The sequence below is a fragment of the Oryctolagus cuniculus genome, chromosome 7 (genome assembly GCF_051225735.1).
Source record: "Oryctolagus cuniculus isolate XC-2025 breed Fujian yellow rabbit chromosome 7, ASM5122573v1, whole genome shotgun sequence".
NCBI classification, from domain to species: Eukaryota; Metazoa; Chordata; class Mammalia; order Lagomorpha; family Leporidae; genus Oryctolagus; species Oryctolagus cuniculus.
The window spans coordinates 43,765,513-43,786,727 of record NC_142873.1 but is presented as its reverse complement, the minus strand read 5'-3'; the positions used below and the strand labels follow the sequence as shown (position 1 = coordinate 43,786,727).

Sequence of the window (21,215 nt, the reverse complement as noted above, 5' to 3'; positions counted from 1 at the left end):
TGAGGATTAATGAATGAACACCCGGATTTCTAACACGTAACAGCCTAAACTATGTGGCCTGAAGTTCTGGCCAGTCTCAGAGAGTGCTAAGGAGATGAGGGAGGAGTGTGAAGGCGTAGAATGGCACTGCAAATGCGAGAGAAAGCTGGGTATCTGGTGTGGGGATTACTGTGCTAACTGGTTAGGCTGAGTTAGGTTGGTTAGGTCGCTACTACCGAAGAAGTGGCTTTGTCCTGTAGTCGCCAGCACTGGGTGTTTCCTGTGGGGCCCGGATGCTGATCATGTGGTTTCAGAAAGCTCCCCCAGGGAAGAGGGTGGAAGATCAATGGAGGAAAAAAGAGCAAGCTCACCACTCCGCAGTTAGGAAAAGTTTTCTCCATTTAATACTAGACTTTCAAGGATTGAGATGCAAGCTTTTTATGCAATTACATCCAATGTTAAAATTGGTAATACATAATTTACAAAGATTAACATCAAAACAATCATCTATTTAGATATGCTTTTGTAAAAAGGAAATATATTAGCAGCATTTATATTTTCCGCAATCACACAGCCTACAGACATGCAGACTAACTCGGTATCTATTTGCAGTGATGTAGTGCTTTGCCCCGCATTTCAAACACCAAAACCCGCCTGGCAGCTGGGGGTTCTTTTTATTTCGTTATTATAAAATAACCGAAAAATAAAAAAAGGCATTAATTTCTACACCAGTAAGAAAAAACAAGTTTTTGCACTTACCTAACATTTGATTGTCTAAAAAACATTTCAGTTTTTAGTCTTTCAACAAAAGAAAGATAAAATGACAGAGCGTAGTGTCTTTTGCTTCTGTTCTCGCATTTTACAAAGTTTTTTTTATTTTCATCTTTTTTAAAATTTTAGTGTTTAACACTATTAAAGGAAACATTGAATTTTAATCTCTTTCTTGTCATTTTCTTGTTTTTGACTAAAAGGAGACCCCCAAAGTGCCCCTAGTCCCACCTCCCTCCCACCCACTCCCTGCAATGAAAAACAAAAATCACTCAAACGGGCTTGGACATGCGATTTCTGCAGCTCCACACATGAGTATCTTATACCCAGGTCTCTTAGTAATGTACAGTGCTTCTCTACAGTAAGAAAATACTCCAAACTATTTTCTTAATTCTCTTTTTTCTTTAATAAAATATTTATTTTGCTTTTTCTCTGCTCATGGGGATCTATGGCATCCCCTGCCTCTTTTTTTTTTTTTTTTCCCTCAAGAATGACACAGAAAGGAGAAAAAGAAAAAAAGATTCAATGGAATGGAAAGTGGTGAATGTTTTCTACCTAAACAAGTCAGAGCGTCGTCATCGTAAGGGAAAATGTACAATTAGGACAGCATTGGTCCAATATTAGAAAAAAGTAATGGGGACATGTTAACTATTGTATTGCTTACCAATCACGCAGCAGATATATATATATATATATATATATATACACACACACATATATATATATATACACACACAACTTGGCACATTTAAAAACCATCTTTCTTTTATAAGAACATCTAAAACATATATGCATATGTATGTCTGAAAAGACAACAAAGCAAAGCTTTTTAAATTTCATTTTTAAAGAGACAGTATAGTCTAGTAACTTCTGGTCAGGACAATGGGGAGGAAGGAGACACCCTGGATATACCTCCCGATGATAAAGTCATTCAGGAGGATGGAGGGAAGATGGAACTACGGGTGAAGAGAGAACACTGTCTCTTTAAGAGATGAACATTGAAACTGTACAATTAAGAAAACGAGTAGTGTTTTCAGTTGATAATCTACACGCACAACAAATACTCTGAGAGGTGAATACTGCTGAACAGGTTATGTAGTGACTTGTTGGGGGGTTTAGAGTTTTTGTTGTGTGGGGTTAAAATGATTTCATTGTGAAATGATTAGTTTCTGATTGCACAGCACAGCAGACACACAAAGAACCACAGCGCATCAAAAACAGCACATGTGTTGGCGGGGGCCTGGCTTTCTCATTAGAAAAAAATGTGTTCGGCAGGTTATGAAGGGTAAAACAAATACAAATAATTACAAGGTGTACTACCCTTCTGACCCCATGGGGGCCTTCCCTATCCCATGATTCCATTTTGAGGAGTAGAGGTAGGGAAAGGGGCAGCAGTTACAAGTGCTTTGAGCCATCAACTCACGTTTTCCTTTGACCTGGCTGGGCAAGACAGGAGAGAGAAACCTTCCTACTAGGGATCTGGGAAGAGGCCCCAGCTTCTGTTTCCATTTTAGGTCTCCGGGGTAGCTCTTGGAGCCAACAGAGAACAGACGGGGTAGGGCTGGGATCCCGGCTCTATCCCTTTGGATTCTGAGTTACACCTGGGCTAGGAAGCAGCTTCTCAGCAGTGCCTGTGGGATCACAGGATGACCCAGAGAAACCTAAGCTGCGGAGGCGGCCAGTGCCAACAGGGTTTGGTTGGCCCCAGTGTGGTCCTCCCTCCTTTCTACATTAGTAACCTTTAGGGTGAAGCAATGGAGAGGAAAATTAAACTGAACTGTCTTGTGCAGACCCCTTCTCTTCCTCTCCACTAGCTCCAAGGTTGATTAAGTACCTAATGTTGACAACACGGCCCCATTCCCTTTGCCTGGACGGACCCTTCCCACCCCTGTCTACTACACTCAGAGAGCAGGAGGCAGGACTGCTTAGCTCCACTGGATCTCAGACGCTTTGAGGTCTCATTCTTTGAGGATCACTTCCGAAAGCTGTTTTCTGGAATAAACAAAGTACGCCTTCGCAGCTTTCTGCCCGATCCTTCCTCCAGCAAGTAGGTCACATCAATGGCTGAAACAGAACCAAGGAAGCTCATGAAATGCCACTCTCCCACTCCTTACTCCAGATCTGAGCTCTCAGGATAGCACAGCAATGTAATTCCTTCTCTGACCTATCAGCAATTTAGGTCCTCCTCTGTCAGATGAAGAAAGGTGGTTCTCCAGAAAAGGAGATCATCTCAGTTCCCAAAGTTTTGCTCGCAACAAGTACCGAAAGGCAGGCAGTGGAACTACCCCATTATTTAGAATACTTCCATGCCAGACCAACTAATTAGAAGTTGTTCTTGGGCTGGCAATGTGGCACAGCAGGTTAAGTTGCCACCTGCAACATGGGCATTCCAACAGGTGGAAGATCAAGTCCCAGCTGCTGCACTTCCAATCTAGTTCCCTGCTAATGCGCCTGGGAAAGCAGCAGAGGATGGCCCACGTGCTTGGGACCCTGTTACCCACATGGGAGACCCAGATGGGAGTTCTGGCCTCCTGGCTTCAGCATAGCCACCATTGTTGCAGCATTTGGGGAGTGATCTGGGGATGAAGATTTCTCCTTCTCTCCTTCCCTCTAACTCTGCCTTTCAAATAAATAAATACAATCTTTTAAAAAAGGTATTCTTTTTCTCTCCCTCTCCAATTATTAACCATGTATTTTACATATTTTTTTAATAAGAAAATATTTATTTGAAAGGCAGAGAGAAAGATAAACAGAGACAGAAAGAAATCTATCTAGCCTGCAACAGCTAGGGCTTGGCCAAGCTGAAACCAGGAGCATGCAGCTTAATCCAGGTCTTCCACATAAGTGCCAGGGACCCAAGTACTCAGCCATCACTGTTCCCTTCCATGCTGTGCATCCGCAGAAAGCTGGAACTGGGAGAGCCAGGCATCGAACCCAAGCTCTGGTACGGGATGCAGGAGTCCCAAGCAGTGGCTTAACGGGTATGCCAAATGCCTAACCCTCTTATTTTAAACCCCAGATATGAGCCTGATTCTTCTTACCATTTTTCCCAGGGATTTTTTCAAGCAGATTAAGCAGGATCTGGTTGAGCCGCTCCCGCTGGTTATGCCGTCGCTCCTCAGGGGTACAGGCTGGCTGGGGCTCTTGACTACTTTCCTCTGTGTTTTTTTCACCCTCACTAACTTGGGCTGTTGCTCCCTCCTGTTCTGGTTCCTCCATGCTGTGCATCTCATTGGCCGCTTGCTCCTGACTGGCTAGAACCTCTTCAATCAAGGGCAGAGCATCATCCTCCTGGCCCAGGTCTTTTAACGGTGGCTTTGAGCGCTCAGACTTCCAGGATGACCTGCCAGAAGGAGATGGAGATGTAGGGTGAGGCTGAGAAGGCACATGGGAGGGGGAGGGAAGGGGAATGGAGGGTAAGAGGTTTCAGGGTAGCTTGAAATCCTGAGGTCTAGCTGTAAGGTACGAAACTTGGAACTCCTCCTCTCTCTCTCATTCCCCCTCTCTGTAACTCTCAAGTAAATAAATCAATAATCTTTAAAAAGTATAAATAAATAAATGAAATAAAGGGGGGCTGGCATTCTGGTATAGCAGGTAAAAAGCAACCTGCAACACTGGTATCCCACATGGGCATCAGTTCATGTCCCGGCTGCTCCACTTCCAATCCAGCTCCCTGCTAATGGCCTGGGAAGAGCAGCGGAAGATGGCCCAAGCGTTTGGGCCCCTGCCATCCATGTGGGAGCCTGGAAGAAGTTCCTGTAAGTAAAACAGTTCTGAGTCCCTACCCTACCCCACCCCCTTTTAAGATTCTGTATAATGAGTTCTGACTTTCCAAATAAATAAACCTTAAAAGAGAAAAGAAACTAGAAATTTGGAACTCTTTTTCTTTATTATTTCAACAATTTGCTGCCTTTCTCTGAAGTTTAATTTCTATTGGTAAAATTAAACCTGTGTTGATTTATTTGAAAGGCATAGTGAGAGAGAGACAGGAACCAACATAGAAAGATCTCCCCGTCCACTGGTTCATCTTCCAAATGCCTGCAACAGCCAGGGCTGGGCAGGCCAAGGCTGGGAACTCCGTCTGGATCTCCCAGGTGAGTGGCAAGGACCCAAGCACTTGAATCATCATCTGTTGCCTCCCAGGATGTGCATTTGGCAGGGAGCTAGAGCTGGCAATGGAGCTGGGACTCGAATGCAGGCACTCCGATGTGGGAGGCAGGTATCTCAAGTGGCAGTTTAACTGCTGTGCCAAATATCCACCCCAAACCTTTCTTCTTTCCCTCAGGAATCGGAAGCACAAGTGATTGAAATCCGTAACATGCAGCCAGGCAGATACAACTGCTTAGCTGCTTCTGACTGCTTCATGAATACAGAGAAGTATGGCAAGCCCTGCAGTCCAACTACAATAATAAGCATGTAACTAGGGCTTTACTCTTCTTGCATCCCTTTTCACACTGTTCATCTCCTATTTCTCCTTTATAGTAAGCTATCGAAGTGGGCTAAGCAGTTAATATGCCTTCATTCAACAGAAGAGACAACTGAAAAAAAGGTACCTGCGTTCTTTCTCTAGGAATGCCTCTCTCAAGTATGACATAAGCAAAATAGTAAACCCAAACTATTCAGTCAGAACTGTACTCCTGGCTACCTGTTTCTTTTTGAATTTTTATTTATTTGCTTTATTTATTTGCAAGGCAGAGAGACAGAGCGAGAGCAAGCTAGCACAAGTGAGTATGTGCACATATTCCCATGTGCTCCAAGTACCTGAGTGGGCCAGGCAGAAGCCAGAGAACTCCATCCAAGTCTCCCATATGGGTGGCAGGGATACAAGTACTCGAGTCATCACCTATAGTCTCCCAGCGTGCAAGTTAGCAGGAAGCTGGGATTGGGAGCAAAGCCAGGACTCAAAGCCAGGCACTCTGATTAGGATGTGCACGTCCCAGTGGAGGTCTTAACTGCTAGGCCAAATGCCTGCTCCTCTTTCTTTTTTTTTTAAAAGACTAATTTGTTTATTTGAAAGGCAGAGTTACAGACAGAGGGAGGGAGAGGCAGAGAGAGATCTTCCCATATGCTGGTTTACTCCTCAAATGGCTGCAATGGCAGGAGCTGGGCTGGTCCAAAGCCAGGAACCAGGAGCCTCTTCTGGGTCTCCCACATGGGAGGCAGGGGCCTGAGCACTTGGGCCATCCTCCACTGCTTTCCCAGGCACGTTAGCAGGGAGTTGGATCAGAAGCGGAGCAGCCAGGACTCAAACTGGTATCCGTATGGAATGACGGCAATAGGCAGTGGCTATACCTGCTATGCCACAGTGCTGGCCCTGCTCCTCTTTCTTTTAAAAAGCTTTTATTTCTTTATTCGTTTGAGAGGCAGGGAGACAGAGAGGAAGCACCCATCTTCTAGTCTGCACACTCGATGTCCACAGTTAGGCTGAAGCCATGAGCTGGGAATTCAATCTAGGTCTCCCAAGGTCTGCACTAGCAAGAAGCTAGAGTGAGGAGCGAGAGCCAAGCACTGAACCCAGATACTCTGATATGGGTGCTAGACTTCAATAGCGAGGGTAAAAGCCTGCCCCATATATTTGTTTTTTAACAGAGGCATGAAGAACTGATACACCTTGAGGTAATGGGAAAGATTACAGACGTCTACAAGAGACTTTTTTGAGTTTGTCTGGAGTTCTATTCCAAACCTCCTCCTCCTCTACCTTGACTCTACAAATCCCTCCCCTGCCCCAACTAAGACCCCACTGGGGACCACATCCATTGAAATCTAGTTTTTCCATATCAGTGTTGACAGTACACTGGGATATTCTGCAGAGAATAGCCAATCCTAGAGATGGAGCCGAATGGGTAGTTGCTTGTTCTCTTGCTCCATCCAAGTCAATCCCTTAGGATCTTCAAATCTCCATGGGACTCACCGACCTCCGTTCCTCTTGTAGTTGTCCGGGACATAATGAGGCTGCAGAGAAGAAAAAGGAGACGTAAGCATACTGTGGAAGTTAGCAAAAGATTATCTGGTTTAGGAGCACTCAGGATGAGGGAAGCAGGGCTAAAGCACTTAGAAGTTGGGTAACTTTATCATAAGGCAGAAGTTCACTACTTCTGTCAATCTGTAGGCCATAATGGTTTTTAGCATTTTTAATCCTAAAATAACAGAAGAGACAAAGTCATATTTTTTTCTGCCCCATTCCACTTTTTAAATAGTTATGGCTGGAATTTCAAAGCTAATCAGTGGATTGTTGATTGAGCAAGCAAGAACAAAGAAGTCTAGATGAGAGGAAGAGAACTGATGGCGGGTAGAGAAAAGACTGGAAAAATGCAAACAATAACAGAAAAACAGCAACCTACAAGTTTGCTTTCTTGTTAGAAATAGATTATTTCTCTCTCTACCACTCTTTTTAAGATTTATTTACTTGAAAGACAGGAGTTAACACAGAGAGGTAGAGCCAGAGAGAGAGAGTGAGGTCTTCCATTCTACTGGTTCACTCCCAAATGGCCGCAATGGCCAGAGCTAAGCTGATCTGAAGCCAGGAGCCCAAAGGAGTTGGGCCATCTTCTACTGCTTTCCCAGGCCATAGCAGAGAGCTGGATTGGAAGAGGAGCAGCTGGGAATCAAACCGGTGCCCATATGGAATGCTGGTACTGCAGGCAGCGGCTTTAACCCGCTGTGCCACAGAGTCAACCCCTCTCTTTTTAAAAGGATTTATTTATTTGAAAAGCAAAGTGACAGGGGAAGGAAGGAGAGAGGGATTATCTTCCATGTGCTGGTTCACTCTCCAAAAGGCCGCAACAGCTGAGATAGGGTCAGGCCAAAGCCAGGAACTCCATCCATGTCTCCCATGTGGGCATCAGGGCCCCAAATATTTGGACCATCCTCTGATTTCCCAGGTATGCCAGCAGGAAGCTGGATCAGAAGCAGGGCAGCTGTGACTGGAATTGGAATTCCAATATGGGATGCTGGCATCATAAGCGGCAGCTTAATTTACTGAGCCACAGTTGGACCCTTGTTAGATTATTTCACGACAGCTATGAATTTTGAACAGGCCCATTAAGAGAGACTCAGGGGCCGGCGCCGCGGCTCACTAGGCTAATCCTCCTCCTTGCGGCGCCAGCACACTGGGTTCTAGTCCCGGTCGGGGCGCCGGATTCTGTCCCGGTTGCCCCTCTTCCAGGCCAGCTCTCTGCTGTGGCCCGGAGGTGCAGTGGAGGATGGCCCAAGTGCTTGGGCCCTGCACCCCATGGGAGACCAGGAGAAGCACCTGGCTCCTGCCTTCGTTCAGCGCAGCGCACAGGTTGCAGCGCGCCGGCTGCGGCGGCCATTGGAGGGTGAACCAACGGCACAGGAAGACCTTTCTCTCTGTCTCTCTCTCTCACTGTCCACTCTGCCTGTCAAAAAAAAATAATAATAAAAAAAATAAATAAATAAAAGAGAGACTCAGGGATAAGGAATTCAACTAGGATTTCTTTATAGCCAACAGATAAATAGATAAGCAAAATCTTTATTTTTTAAAACGTATTTATTTACTTTTATTTTAAAGGTTGAAAGAGAGAGAGAGAGGTAGATAAAAAGATATCTTCCATTTGCTGATTCATTTCTCAAATGCCTGCAATAGCCAGGGCTGGACCAAGCCAAAGCCAGGAGTCTGGAACTCAATCTGGGTCTCTCACATGGTGGCAGGGATCCATAATTGGCTCCCCATCTCCTGCCTCCCGGTGTGTGCATTAGCTGGAAACTGGAAAGGGAAGAAAGGCTGGGATTCAAACCCAGACACTCTGATATAGGGTGCAAATGTCCCTATAGCTTCTCATCTGCTGAGCCAAATGCCAGCTTCATTTATAATTGTCTTTCTGGAAAGAAGAATACTGCAAAATAACTCGTATGTTCTCAACAATTTTTTTCCTAAAGATTTTATTTATTTATTTGAGAGGTAGAGTTACAGACAGTGAGAGGGAGAGACAGAGAGACAGGTCTTCCATCTGCTAGTTCACTCCCAAGTGGCTGCAACGGTCGGAGCTGCGCCGATCCGAAGCCAGGAGCCAGGTGCTTCTTCCAGGTCTCCCATGTGGGTGCAGGGGCCCAAGCTCTTGGGCCATCTTCTGCTGCTTTCCCAGGCCATAGCAGAGATCCGGACTGGAAGAGGAGCAGCCAGGACTAGAACTGGTGCTCATATGGGATGCTGGTGCCACAGGCAGAGAATTATCCTACTGCGCCACAGCGCCAGCCCGATTCTCAACAATTTGAAAGAAAAAAATACATGGGAAAGAGGCTGAAAATAAAGTCACTACCTATGCTTATTTATTGTACAGTGAGATGATAAAAAAAATTTTTTTTAATCCAGGCATAAAAATAAAAATCACTAAGTTATTTTTACCACAGATTTTCCCAGGTGCTTTTCATTCTTTCTACTTGCTTAGAATTACAAGTACGCAAAACAACACGAAAACTTAGAGATGTTGGGCTCAACAGCAAAAATTAACAGCAGTGAATGAATGAAGAAAGGAAAACCTTATCATAGTGTGAGCCATTTCCCCAGACATGTGTGAGAAGATGCTATTTAGGCTGTTCAAACAACTCAGAGAAACGGGAAACAGGATGAAGGAGAGAGCCACTTGGCTGTAAACTCCATGTTGGGAACAGACTGTCATGACTTGTACTGTTAAGGAAAAAGGGAGACTTACTGAGAAATCTCTTTTGGGAGTAAGCTTCTTGGGGAAGTGATCAAAGGCATACGGTTTGGTGCAGACAGGATAGCGGTTCCGGTGGATCTTGTAGAAAAGGTGTGCTGACTTGTCAAGCCGATAATCACAGATGTAGACATCTTGCTCCTTCACTCCTTTGGGTCTCCCTAAGAATCCAAACACTGTTAAAGAGTCTTTTCCTCACCCCTCCACTCCCAGGCTGCCCAGCAACTACCACATACCGCTGGGGAAGTAGCTAGACCATTAAGAGAGAAACACTGCAGCCATCTGCAGAGGATGAACAACCAAGAATCTGGTGGTTCTAAAAGGAAAGGAAGTTTCCAGACACTAGTATCCAAAGAGGGGAAAGGGAATATGAGCAGAGATTACTATGTTATAGGATGGAAAGAAACTAGAAACTAGTGCTGCAGGGATTTTTGAGTGAATATTTTGATTGGAAAAACAGATTATATATATATTCTTGTAGACTACTTTGCTATGATATGGAGATAAAGAGCTAGGTGACAGAACTTTGCTAAAAAAGACAGTGAATATATATCAGGCTTTATTTTTTTAAATTTTTTTTCAAGATTGATTTCTTTATCTGGAAGGCAAGACTTAGAGAGAGAGACAGATATTTCCATCTGTTGATTCAACACCCCCCCCCCCCCAACCCAAATGGCTGTTAACAACTGGTGCTGGGCCAGGCCAAATCCAGGAGCCTAAACTCCATTTGGGTCTCCCACATGGGTGCAGAGGCCCAGGTACTTGGGCCACCTTCTGCTGCTTTCCCAGGCATATTAGCAAGGAGCTGGATCAGAAGTGGAGCAGCAGTTACTTGAACCAGTGCTTACATGGGATGCCAGTGTTGCAGATGTCAGGATAACCAGCTATACCGAAACGCTGGCTCTTGTATTAAGCTTTCAATGAGAACCATAAACCAAGTGTTTTTATAGGTTATTATATTTAATCATGACAAACATCTTTAAATACTAATCTTTATTTTCAGTAGAAAAAGTGATACTTAAGAATTTGCCGAAGAACACATAGGTACCATGTGGTAGAGCTGGGATTTGAAATTAGTACACAGTATTGGAAACAAATTTTCTGCAATGGGAGTTATCATTTATTAAGTACTAGATAAAAGAAGGAAAAAAAGGCATTATAGCTTCTGAAATTTCATAGCTAGCCTGGGAGAATCTTTCATTACATGGAGACAACAGGAATAGGGTGGGCGATTGTAGATGAATGAACAGGAGACACTGAGGTCAGCTCTCAGCTATCCCAGATCACTTACCTTTACAATATGTATAAAGGTCCAACACACAGCAGGTCCCCACAACGGCCTCCAAGGGAATGATCTCATAAAGTGGCACACGAAACAGTTCATTGTGGTAGAACCGACGGGATGGAGAATGGTGGGTTTCATGGGGACGGAAATAATGGTGACCAAAGGCAAATCGCTCATCTCTTAAAAAAAAAAAAAAAAAGGAAAAATAAGACGGGAGAGGTTTAGTTGTTAATAAGATCCTAGTGAGTATTCAGCTCTTCTGGTAGGGCAGAGCTGGAACAAACAGAATCTCAGCACATACTTCTCATTCTTCCAAAGCTTCTCAATGCGGAAGATGTCAAGTTTATCTCGGTTAATGTGAGATAACAGCCTATAGGACTGACGAACTGGGTGGCCATCTGGGGTGCGCCGACTATCCCTCATCAGATACACACAGTCACCTAGGAAAGCACCAAAGGAGAAAATTAAAATTATCCCTGCATGAATTCTGGTTGCATCCATTTACCTGACTCAGAGTCTTCACAGAAAGAACTTATAATCTAAGGATAAACACAAAAGGCTAAAACCAACAGTCTAATGGTGAGCATTTCAATTCTAGATTATGAGAAAGACACGAGGGAGATCTTCTATCTCTTGGGTTTCCTGTATGTCTTTCTCAGTCTTAACACTAGCTTTATAAACCTCTCCAAAGTAGCATTATTTGGTGGAGAGATGATACACATAAGCACAGGGACTAAAGGATTTAAAAACTTATTGCTGGGGCTGGTGCTGTGGTGTAGTAGGTTAAGCCTCCACCTGCAGTGCCAGATGCCATAGGGGTGCCATTTGGAGTCCACTTCTGATCCAGCTCTCTGCTACTGGCCTGGGAAAACAGTGGAGGAAAGCCCAAGTGCTTGGGCCCCCACTCCCACGTGGGAGACCAAGAAGAAGCTCTTGGCTCCTAGCTTTGGATCGGCCCAGCTTCAGCCATTGCAGCCATTTGGGGAGTGAACCAGTGGAAGGAAGATCTATCTCTATTTCTTCCTCTGTCTTTAAATCCTGCCTCTCAAATAAATAAATAAAAATTAAACAATAACAACAACAACAAAAATCCCAACAAACCTATTGCTATTAAAGGCCATAAGGAGACAATGGCTATTTTGCAAACAAAAGGTATTTCTTACTATTTAGAAAGGTCAGTTTTGATAAGTTGGGTTAGTGCCTGTATACACACCTTGGCGAAGCAGCAAGTCATCTCGGAGCAAACATATGAAGTAGACACAGCCTGGTTGAGCATAGTGGGGCCGAGGGATCATGGGCACCTCCTGGTAAGTGGAGAAAGCCAGTGGATGAGAACTGGAATGACTACATCCAGCCTACTTGTCTCCATGCAAGAGAGGAAAAGAACTAAAATCTAGAATTTTCAACCACTTAAGACTTACTATTAGCCATTTCAATATACCACATATATGAAAAAGATGAAAGCAACCAGAGTTGTTAAACTTGAAAAAGTGGCCGGCGCCATGGCTCACTTGGTTAATCCTCCGCCTGCGGCGCCGGCATCCCATATGGGCTCCGGGTTCTAGTTCCGGTTGCTCCTTTTCCAGTCCAGCTCTCTGCTGTGGCCTGGGAAGGCAGAAGAGGATGGACCAAGTGCTTGGGTGCCTGGACCTGAGTGGGAGACCAGGAAAAGCACCTGGCTCCTGGCTTTGGATCAGCGCAGTGCGCCGGCCGTAGCAGCCATTTAGGGGGTGAAGGAAGGAAGGCTTTTCTCTCTGTCTCTCTAACTCTGCCTAATAATAATAATAATAATAATAATAATAATAAAACTTAAAAATTGACAGAGTACCACAGTACTTTATGAAGCACTAATCGTGTGGTTGTTCCGTGCCATCTAAGAGGCACCTAAATATGTATGAAGGGGCTTTGAATATTACAATAATTGGGGGATGCTACTTGGTATAGCGTCCAGGGGCACCAGACATTACAAAAGGCATTCTTCATGACAAATAACTATCTTCCTAAAAATGACAATAGCACTGTTGTTAAGAAATGCTGTCTCACTCCCCTCTTTTATACTAGCCTAAGATCACATGTGGCAGAGCCATAACAGGAATTCACTTAATAACTTTGGCGGGGCTGGCGCTGTGGCGTAGAGGGTAAAGCCACCACCTGCAGTGCCGGCATCCCATATGAGTGCTGATTCAAGTCCCGGCTGTTCCACTTCCAATCCAGCTCTCTGCTATGGCCTGGGAAAGCAGTGGAAGGTGGCCCAAGTCCTTGGGCCCCTGCAACCCTGTGGGAAGACCTGGAGAAGGCTCCTGGCTCCTGGCTTCAGATCAGTGCAGCTCCAGCCATTGTGGTCAATTGGGGAGTGAACCAGCGGATGGACGACCTCTCTCTTTCTCCCTCTCTCTGCCTCTCCTCCCTCTGTGTAACTCTGACTTTCAAATAATTAAATAGATCTTTTTTTTTTTTTTTGACAGGCAGAGTGGACAGTGAGAGAGAGAGAGATAGAGAGAAAGGTCTTCCTTTGCCGTTGGTTCACCCTCCAATGGCCGCCGCGGCCGGCGCACCGCACTGATCCGATGGCAGGAGCCAGGATCCAGGTGCTTTTCCTGGTCTCCCATGGGGTGCAGGGCCCAAGCACCTGGGCCATCCTCCACTGCACTCCCTGGCCACAGCAGAGAGCTGGCCTGGAAGAGGGGCAACCGGGACAGAATCCGGCGCCCCGACCGGGACTAGAACCCAGTGTGCCGGCGCCGCTAGGCGGAGGATTAGCCTAGTGAGCCACGGTGCCGGCTTAATTAAATAGATCTTTACCAAAAAAATAACTCTGGCAAATCACTCATCTTCTCTGCTATAAAGTTGGCCTGGGGGGCCAGCACTGTGGCAAAGTGGGTTAAACCATTTCCTGCAATGCCAGAATCCCATATGGGTGCCAGTTTGAGTCCCAGCTCCTCCACTTCCCATACAGCTCCTTGGTAATGAATCTGGGAAAAGCAGTGGAAGACGGTCCAAGAGCTTGGGCCCCTGCACCCACATGGGAGACAAAGAAGAGGTTCCTGGCTCCTAGCTTCAGACCGGCCCAGCTTTGGCCTTTGTGGCCATTTGAGGAGTGAACCAGCAGATGAAAGATCTGTCTCTCCTTCTCTCTCTGTAACTCTGCCTTTCAAATAAAATAAATAAATCTACAAAGAAAAAAATTGGGCCTAGGACTAACATTTGCTGACTCTGAGGCCAGTGTTCTTTCCACTGAAACACTGCCCAACATAAATGACACTTAAGAGTACCAAGTCCTGGACTTGAGAATCTGCTCCTTTTACAAAGAGTTGATACCATTTATAAAAACCTTAGTTTTGGGACAAGTGCTGTGGCATAGTAGGTTAAACTGCTGCCTGCAATGCCAGCATCTCATATACTGGTTTGAGTCCCAGCTGCTTGGCTGCTGATCCAGCTCCCTGCAAATGTGCCTGGAAAACAAAGGAAGATGGCCCAAATATTTGGGTCCCTGACATCCACGTGGGAGATCCAGATGGAGTTCTGGGCTCTTGGCTTTAGCCAAGGCCCAGCCCCTGCCATTGCAGCCATTCGGGGAGTGAATCAGCAGATGGAAATTTTTTTTTTGGTATTTTTTAAAAAAAGATTTTTAAAAAATTTATTTATTTGAAAGACAGTTATAGAGAGAGAAGGAAAGAGATCTTCCATTTGCTGGATCTCTCTCCAAATGATCACAATGGCTAAGGTTGGGCCAGGCCAAAGCCAGGAGCCTGAAACTCCATTCAGGTCTCCCACATAGGTGGCAGGGCCCAAATACATGGGGCTCTCTTCTGCTGCTTTTCCAGGCACATGAGCAGAGAGCTGGACTCGAAGTGGAGCAGCCATGACTCAGATTGGACTACACTGGATTCTGGCATGTCAGCTGCAGCTTAAACTGCTGTACCACAAGGCCAGCCCCAGGAAGACCTTTCTGTTTCCCCTCTTCACTCTGCAACTCTCCCTTTTAAATAAATAAATCTTAAAAACAAACAAACAAAAAAAAACACAAAAAACCTCTTGTTTTATAGAGTACTACTCCTTCCACAGATTTCTGAATACTTTGTTTTCCCTTTGCTCAGTCCTGAGAAAAGGAAGGGCAGAATTATTATCCTCACTGTGAAGTTGAAGAAAGGTGACTAACTTATCAGAGGAAATCCTGCAGGCAGCAGCAGGGCAGAAAGGATACCACGTGCTATGTGAGGAGGCAGCTTACCCTGTCCACTGGCCTTGGGTCACACTGCTCACAAAGGTAATGTTCCACATCTGAGTTCACTCCCATACAGTCACAGTGCTGCCACACCTAGAGAAGATGGTGCAGTTGGAGGAAGGTGAGGGGGATTTAGAATTATTGGGAGAAGTCCTGGAGGCTAAGAATAAAAAATGTATTAATAGGATAGGATAAAGTAAAATAGGAACTAAGGAATAGGTGGTGAGTGAGAATTAGAGATAAATGGCCAAATAAGAGGAAAAAAGCTAATTATGTCTAAATAAAATAATGTTAACTGATTCATAATATATATGCGGGCCAAAAAAGGGCAGGTGATGAAGACAAATTAATAGACTACCAAACTCTATAAACTTGCTAAGTAAAATGCACGTATGATATGGCTACTGTGAATGACCTTATAATTACATGTTTTCACTTATTCTTGTTTAATTCTATTCTCTCAACAATCCTAAGTGTGATTCAAAGACCCACTTTACACATAAGGTTGTGAGTTCACATGTATTAAATGAGGACTCTAGGGCTCAAGCTCAGACCTTGACTACTTCCTAAGAAACCCTTTGTGTGTTTATTAATTGCACCCGTATGTATTCATGCAATACAGTGAGTACTATTGCTAATGTTTTCCAAGGGAAAACACTATCCTAAATACTATCAATTTCCAAAATACAGATTATGTGAGAAGGGTACAACAGAAAATGGGCAGAAAGAATGGGAGGTAGGGCCGGTGCTGTGGTGTAGCAGGTAAAGCTGCTGCCTGCAGTGCTGGAATCCCATATGGGCGCCAGTTCGAGTCTTGGCTGCCCCACTTCTGTTTCAGCTCTCTGTTATGGCCTGGGAAAGCAGTAGAAGATGGCCTGGGTCCCTGGGCCCCTGCACCCATGTAGAAGACCCAGAAGAAGCTCCTGGCTTTGGATCAGCCTAGCTCTGGCTGTTTCAGCCATCTGGGGAGTGAATCAGCAGATGGAAGATTTCTCTCTCTGCAACTCTACTTTTCAAACAAATAAATAAATAAATCTTAAAAAACAAACAAACAAGGAATGTGAGGTAGAAAAAGAAGCAAAGAGTAAATGAAAGAGAGATAAAGCAAAAGACAATAGAGCAAACAGTGAGGGACAACAGAAACCAAGATTAGGTTACATTTCAGAGAAAGCCGGTCAAGTCAAGCTGCTTTGAATATGATTGCTAGCTCATCATGCCCAGGCTCCTGCCTCATCTCAGCCCCTCACCATGCACTTGTCACACTGGATCATGAGGCCCTCATCCTTGTAGAGGCCACAGATACAGCGGATCACGTCATCGTCCTTCTCATGCCCATTCTCCTTCTCCGAGACTGAGGTTTCACTGCTGTCTGCTTCACTTGCTGTCTCTCCCACAATCTCATCAATTTGGGCTGATGCCTCGTGCCGGGCATTGTAATAGGCCTTTCGTAGGCGGCAAACGTCTCTCCCAATTGGGGATTTACGCCCGTAGTACTTCTGAAGAAAGCAAAAGAAAGAAATCCTTTTTAGTCTTCTCAATTTAACTTAAAATTTTATTTGAAAAGGTAACATGATCTTTACCATTTTCAGGGTTCTGCAGTATTTAGTACACTGTAATACACACCTCAAGGGTATGCAATAGAAATAACCGTCTTTCTCAATTAGAATAGGAAAGTTGGTAGGAGGGCAAAAATCTTAAACTTCTAGAAGGTTCTCTTCACAACAAACTTCTTAAATCTGTGTTTGAAGTCAGTGAAAAATACCTCAGCATTCCGAAAGACCTTGAGCATGTCAGCATCAAACGCTTCTACTGTTTTATAATAGCCAGTAAGGATCTGCTTTTCTATGGTGATGAGATCTAGAGGATCAGAGATCTTCTCATAATAATCAGCATTCCTGAAATAAAAAGCCAGAGGATTAATCCAGTACACTCAGTACTTTTCTAAAACTCAGATGACTCCTGCAAATGTGAACTTACTTTTTCTTTGGGGGGAGGTTCAAAAGTGGAGCTGCCAGGGCTTGTCGGGAAGAATCTACAAAGGAATGCAAGGGTTAGCAGAAAGACACTAATGTGCATGGGAGGCAGCATCAACTGGCTGAAAGAGCAAGATTCTCCCCCAAATTAAAAATGCGGGCTGGTGCTGTGGCATAGCAGGTAAAGCCTGTTCTCTCTGACACTCTGTAACTCTGCCTTTCAAATCAATCAATCAATCAATCAATCTTGAAAAAAAGTTCAAGTTCTGTTGAGGCCAAAGTGAAAAACCCACTTTGCCAGAATTGTGGGGGAAAAGCTGGGAGCACAGGATACGCTCAAGATTGCCTAGGACATTAAGGATACAACAGCCTCAACATTTGGGTAATGAGGAAAACTTTCTATGAAAAATGAGACAGGAACTTACTGAGGCAGCCAGGCTGTACAGGGAAAATTCCTGCTCAATAAATCATTTATTTTTATTTTTTAAAAAGATTTATTTATTTATTTGAAAGGCAGAGTTACAGATACAGAAGGAGAGACACAGAGAGATCTTCCATCCGCTGGTTCAGTCCCCAAATGGCTGCAACAGCCGGGGCTGGGCCAGGCTGAAGCCAGGAACCAGGAGCTTCCTCTGGGTCTCTTACATGGGTGCAGGGGCCCAGGGACTTAGGCCATCTTCCGCTGCTTTTCCAGGCCATTAACAGGGAGCAACATTGGAAGTGGAGCAGCCAGGTCTTGAACTGGCACCCATATGAAATGCCAGCATCAGAGGCAGCAGCAGTTTTACCCTCTACACCACAGTGTTGGCCCCTCAATAAATCTTACTGTAGCAAAAAAGATCATCTCATCTAAAAAATGTTTTCTAGGGATGGATGTTCTGGCTAGCAAGGCAATTAAGCCACTGCTCACCCACAGCTCCTATTATAGTGCCAGCTGGAGTGTTGGTTCAAGTCCTGTTTACATCACCACTTCCAACCAGGCTTCCTCATACTGCACCTGAGAAGGCAGCAAATGATGGTTCCTATACTTGGGTCCCTGCCACACATGTGGGAGACCCAGATGGAGTCCCAGGCTCCTGGCTTTGGCCCTGTCCAGGCCTACGCTACTGCAGGCATGTGAGGAGTGAAACAACAGATGGAAGAAAGATCTCATTCTCTGTCATTCTGCCTTCCAAATAAAAAAATAAATCTTAAAAAAAGGTTTTCTAGTTCTTGTTAACTACATAATTAATATTATTCTACTGGTGTGAATTAATTAAAATTGCAGATAATGAATACTTTAGTGCTATATTTTCTGGAATTCACTTTCCTATAGTAAGTATTCTGTATCATAAAAGCAATTTGAGATTGGTGCTGTGGCACAGTGGATTAAGCTGCCACCTGCAGTGATAGCATCCCATATGAGCACTGATTGGAGTCCCGGCTGCTCCACTTCCGATCCAGCTACCTGCTAATGTGTCTGGGAAAAGTAACAGGAGATGGCCCAAATCCCTGGGCCCCTGCACCCATGTGGGAGATTGGGAAAAAGTTCCTGGCTCCTGGCTTCAGCCTGGCACAGCCCTGGCCATGTGGCCAACTGGGAAGTAAACCAGTGGATGGAAGACTGCTCTGTCTCTCTGTAACTCTACCTTCCAAATCAATAAATAATCTTTTTTAAGGGCTGGCATTGTGATTAAGCCTCTGCCTTTGGCATCAGCATCACAAATAGGCGCCAGTTTGTGTCCTGGCTACTCCTCTGGATATGACCTGGGAAAGCAGTGGAAGATGGTTCAAGTGCTCAGGCCCCTGCACTCACATGGGAGACCTGGAAGAAGCCCCTGGTGGGGCCGGAGCTGTGGCATAGTGGGTAAAGCTTCTGCCTGCAGTGCTGGCATCCCACATGGGTGCCAGTTCAAGTCCTGGCTGCTCCACTTCTGATCCAGCTCTCTGCTATGGCCTGGGAAGACAGGAGAAAATGGCCCAAGTTCTTGGGCCCCTGTTTGGGGGACCTAGAGAAAACTCCTGGCTCCTGGCTTCAGATCCGCGCAGCTCCAGCTGTTGCGGCCATTTGGGGAGTGAACCAGCAGATGGAAGACCTCTCTTTCTCTGCTCTGCCTCTCTATAACTCTGCCTTTCAAACAGATAAATAAATAAATCTTAAAAAAAAAAAAAAAAAAAGCTCCTGTCTTCAGATTGGCGCAGCTCTAGCCATTGCAGCCATTTGGGGAGTGAACCAGCAAATGGAAGACCTCTCTCTCTGTAACTCTACCACTCAAATTAATAAATGAATAAAAATATTTATTAAAAAACCAAACTACATTATGCCATATGGCAGTTTGGTCCCTGCATTCTTCTGTATATTTTTAAGCTAAAAAGACTGCAAAAAAAAAAAAAAAAAAAAAAAAAAAAACCACAAAACAAAACAAAACAAAACAACCACACACTGTAATATATATTGTAGTCAGGGAAAAGAAAAAGAATCAAATTCCTAAGAATTTAAGGAAAGTAAGAGAGATAAGCCAAAGGTGATGGCCAAACTAACAACAGAAAGCTTCAGTGGCGGATGCTGTGGTACAGTACAGTAAGGGCTGTCATCCTGTAATAGAGTGTTGCTTTGAGTCCTGGCTATTCTGCTTCCAATCCAGTTCCCTGCTAGTGTGCCTGAGAAGCAGCAGATTATGGCTCAAGTACTAGAGTTCCTGCCACCCACATAGGACACCTAGATAGAGTTCCTGGCTCCTGGCTTCAGCCTAGACTAGTTGCTACAGTCATTTAGGGAATGAACCAGTGGGTGGAAGATTCTCTCTTTCTGTGTCACTGCTTTCCAAATAAATCTTAAAAATAAATCAAATATTTGTCAAAATCTCCCATTTTATTTTTTAATGTTTATTTACTTATTTGAAAGGCAGAAAGAAACAGACACACACACAGCTCTTGCGTTTGCTAGTTCATTTCTCAAATGTTTGCCAATAGCCAGGGCTGGGCCAGATGCTATTTGGGTCTCCCATGTGGGTGGCCAGGACCTAAGTACTTGAGCCATCATCTGCTACTTTCCAGGGTATGCATTAGCAGGAACCTGGATTGGAAACACAGAGTAGCTGACACTTCAACCAGATACTTGAATAAGGGATGCAGGCGTCCCAAATCCCAAGTGGCAACTTAACTTGCTGTGCCACAATGCCTGCTCCAAAACCTCCTACTTTATTTAAATTCTTTAAAGATTCATGTATTTATTTGAAAGGCAGAGTTAGAGAGGAAGAGACAGAGAGTCCTATCTTCCATTTGCTGTTTACTCCACAAACGGGTACAATGGCTAGCATTGGGTCAGGCTAAAGCCAGGAGCCTGGAACTCCCTATGGGTCTTCCATACAGGTGGCAAGAGGCCCAAGTACTTGGGCTACTTTCTGTTGCTTTCCCAGGTGCACTAGCAAGGAAATGGATCTGAAGAGAAGCAGCCAAGACTAAACTGATGCTCATATGGGATGCTGGTGTTGCAGGCAGTGGCTTAACCTGCTGCACTACAATGCTGGCCCCAAAACTTCTCACTTTAAACATTCCCAAATTTCACTGTCAGAGAAAGTCACTGAGAATACAAAACTATCAAAATTATAATCTCTTTTCCCACTACTATCCCCATTATACATCCCAAACATGTGTCTTAGAAGGGGAAAGGAGCAGGGTAAAGGTGTTTACATAAAAACTTTTACAGTAAATGTTAATTTTCTTGAAAGTTTATATCCTTTATTTACTTATCTGACAGGCAGAGACAAAGGAGTAAGAGAAAGGTGACAGAGTGCTCCTATAAGCAGGCTCACTCCTTAAATGCCCACAATGGCTGAAGCACTGAAGGCATTTAGCTGGGAACCAGAAACACAATCCAGGTCTCCCATGTGGATAGCAGGGACTCAAGCACTTGAGCCATCCCTGGTACTAAAAAATAGGATGCAGGTGTCCCACGTGTCTCACTGCACTAAAGCCCTTTCCCCATTTTCCCCTTAAGGTAGATTTTTAAAGGGAATTTAAATCATTAAACTTAGTTATTTAATATTTAGATTTATTTTTTATTTGTTTGAAAGAGTTACAGAGAGAAGGAGAGACAGAGAGAGATCTTCTAACTGCTGGTTCACTCTCCAGTCACAATGGCTAGGGCTGGGCTGGACTGAAGTCAGGAGCCAGCAGTTTCTTCCACGATTCCCATATGGGTGCAAGGGCCCAAGCACTTGAGCCGCCTTCTGCTGCTTTCCCAGGCACATTAGCCAGGAGCTGGATTGGGAGTGAAGCAGCTGGAACTTGACTCGGCAGCTTGTTTGGAATGCCGGTTTCATAGG

At 44.6% G+C, this 21,215-nt stretch overlaps 1 protein-coding gene across 29 annotated transcripts in view; it reads right to left on the bottom strand.

Moving 5' to 3' along the window:
- Window positions 1-1,129: 1,129 nt before the first annotated feature.
- The window catches only part of ASH1L (ASH1 like histone lysine methyltransferase), a 215,791-nt gene continuing 195,705 nt past the window's right edge, over window positions 1,130-21,215 (bottom strand). For all 29 annotated transcript variants that reach the window (XM_070077555.2, XM_070077550.1, XM_070077542.1 and 26 more), the window contains 11 exons: window positions 16,913-16,967; window positions 16,698-16,830; window positions 16,183-16,431; window positions 14,942-15,028; window positions 11,924-12,014; window positions 11,012-11,150; window positions 10,717-10,889; window positions 9,420-9,586; window positions 6,659-6,699; window positions 3,789-4,090; window positions 1,130-2,811 (listed from right to left, as the gene is read on the bottom strand). In XM_070077555.2, coding sequence (XP_069933656.1) covers window positions 2,720-2,811; window positions 3,789-4,090; window positions 6,659-6,699; window positions 9,420-9,586; window positions 10,717-10,889; window positions 11,012-11,150; window positions 11,924-12,014; window positions 14,942-15,028; window positions 16,183-16,431; window positions 16,698-16,830; window positions 16,913-16,967 — 1,529 coding nt within the window. In that variant the 3' untranslated portion in view covers window positions 1,130-2,719. The remainder of the gene's footprint in view (window positions 2,812-3,788; window positions 4,091-6,658; window positions 6,700-9,419; window positions 9,587-10,716; window positions 10,890-11,011; window positions 11,151-11,923; window positions 12,015-14,941; window positions 15,029-16,182; window positions 16,432-16,697; window positions 16,831-16,912; window positions 16,968-21,215) is intronic.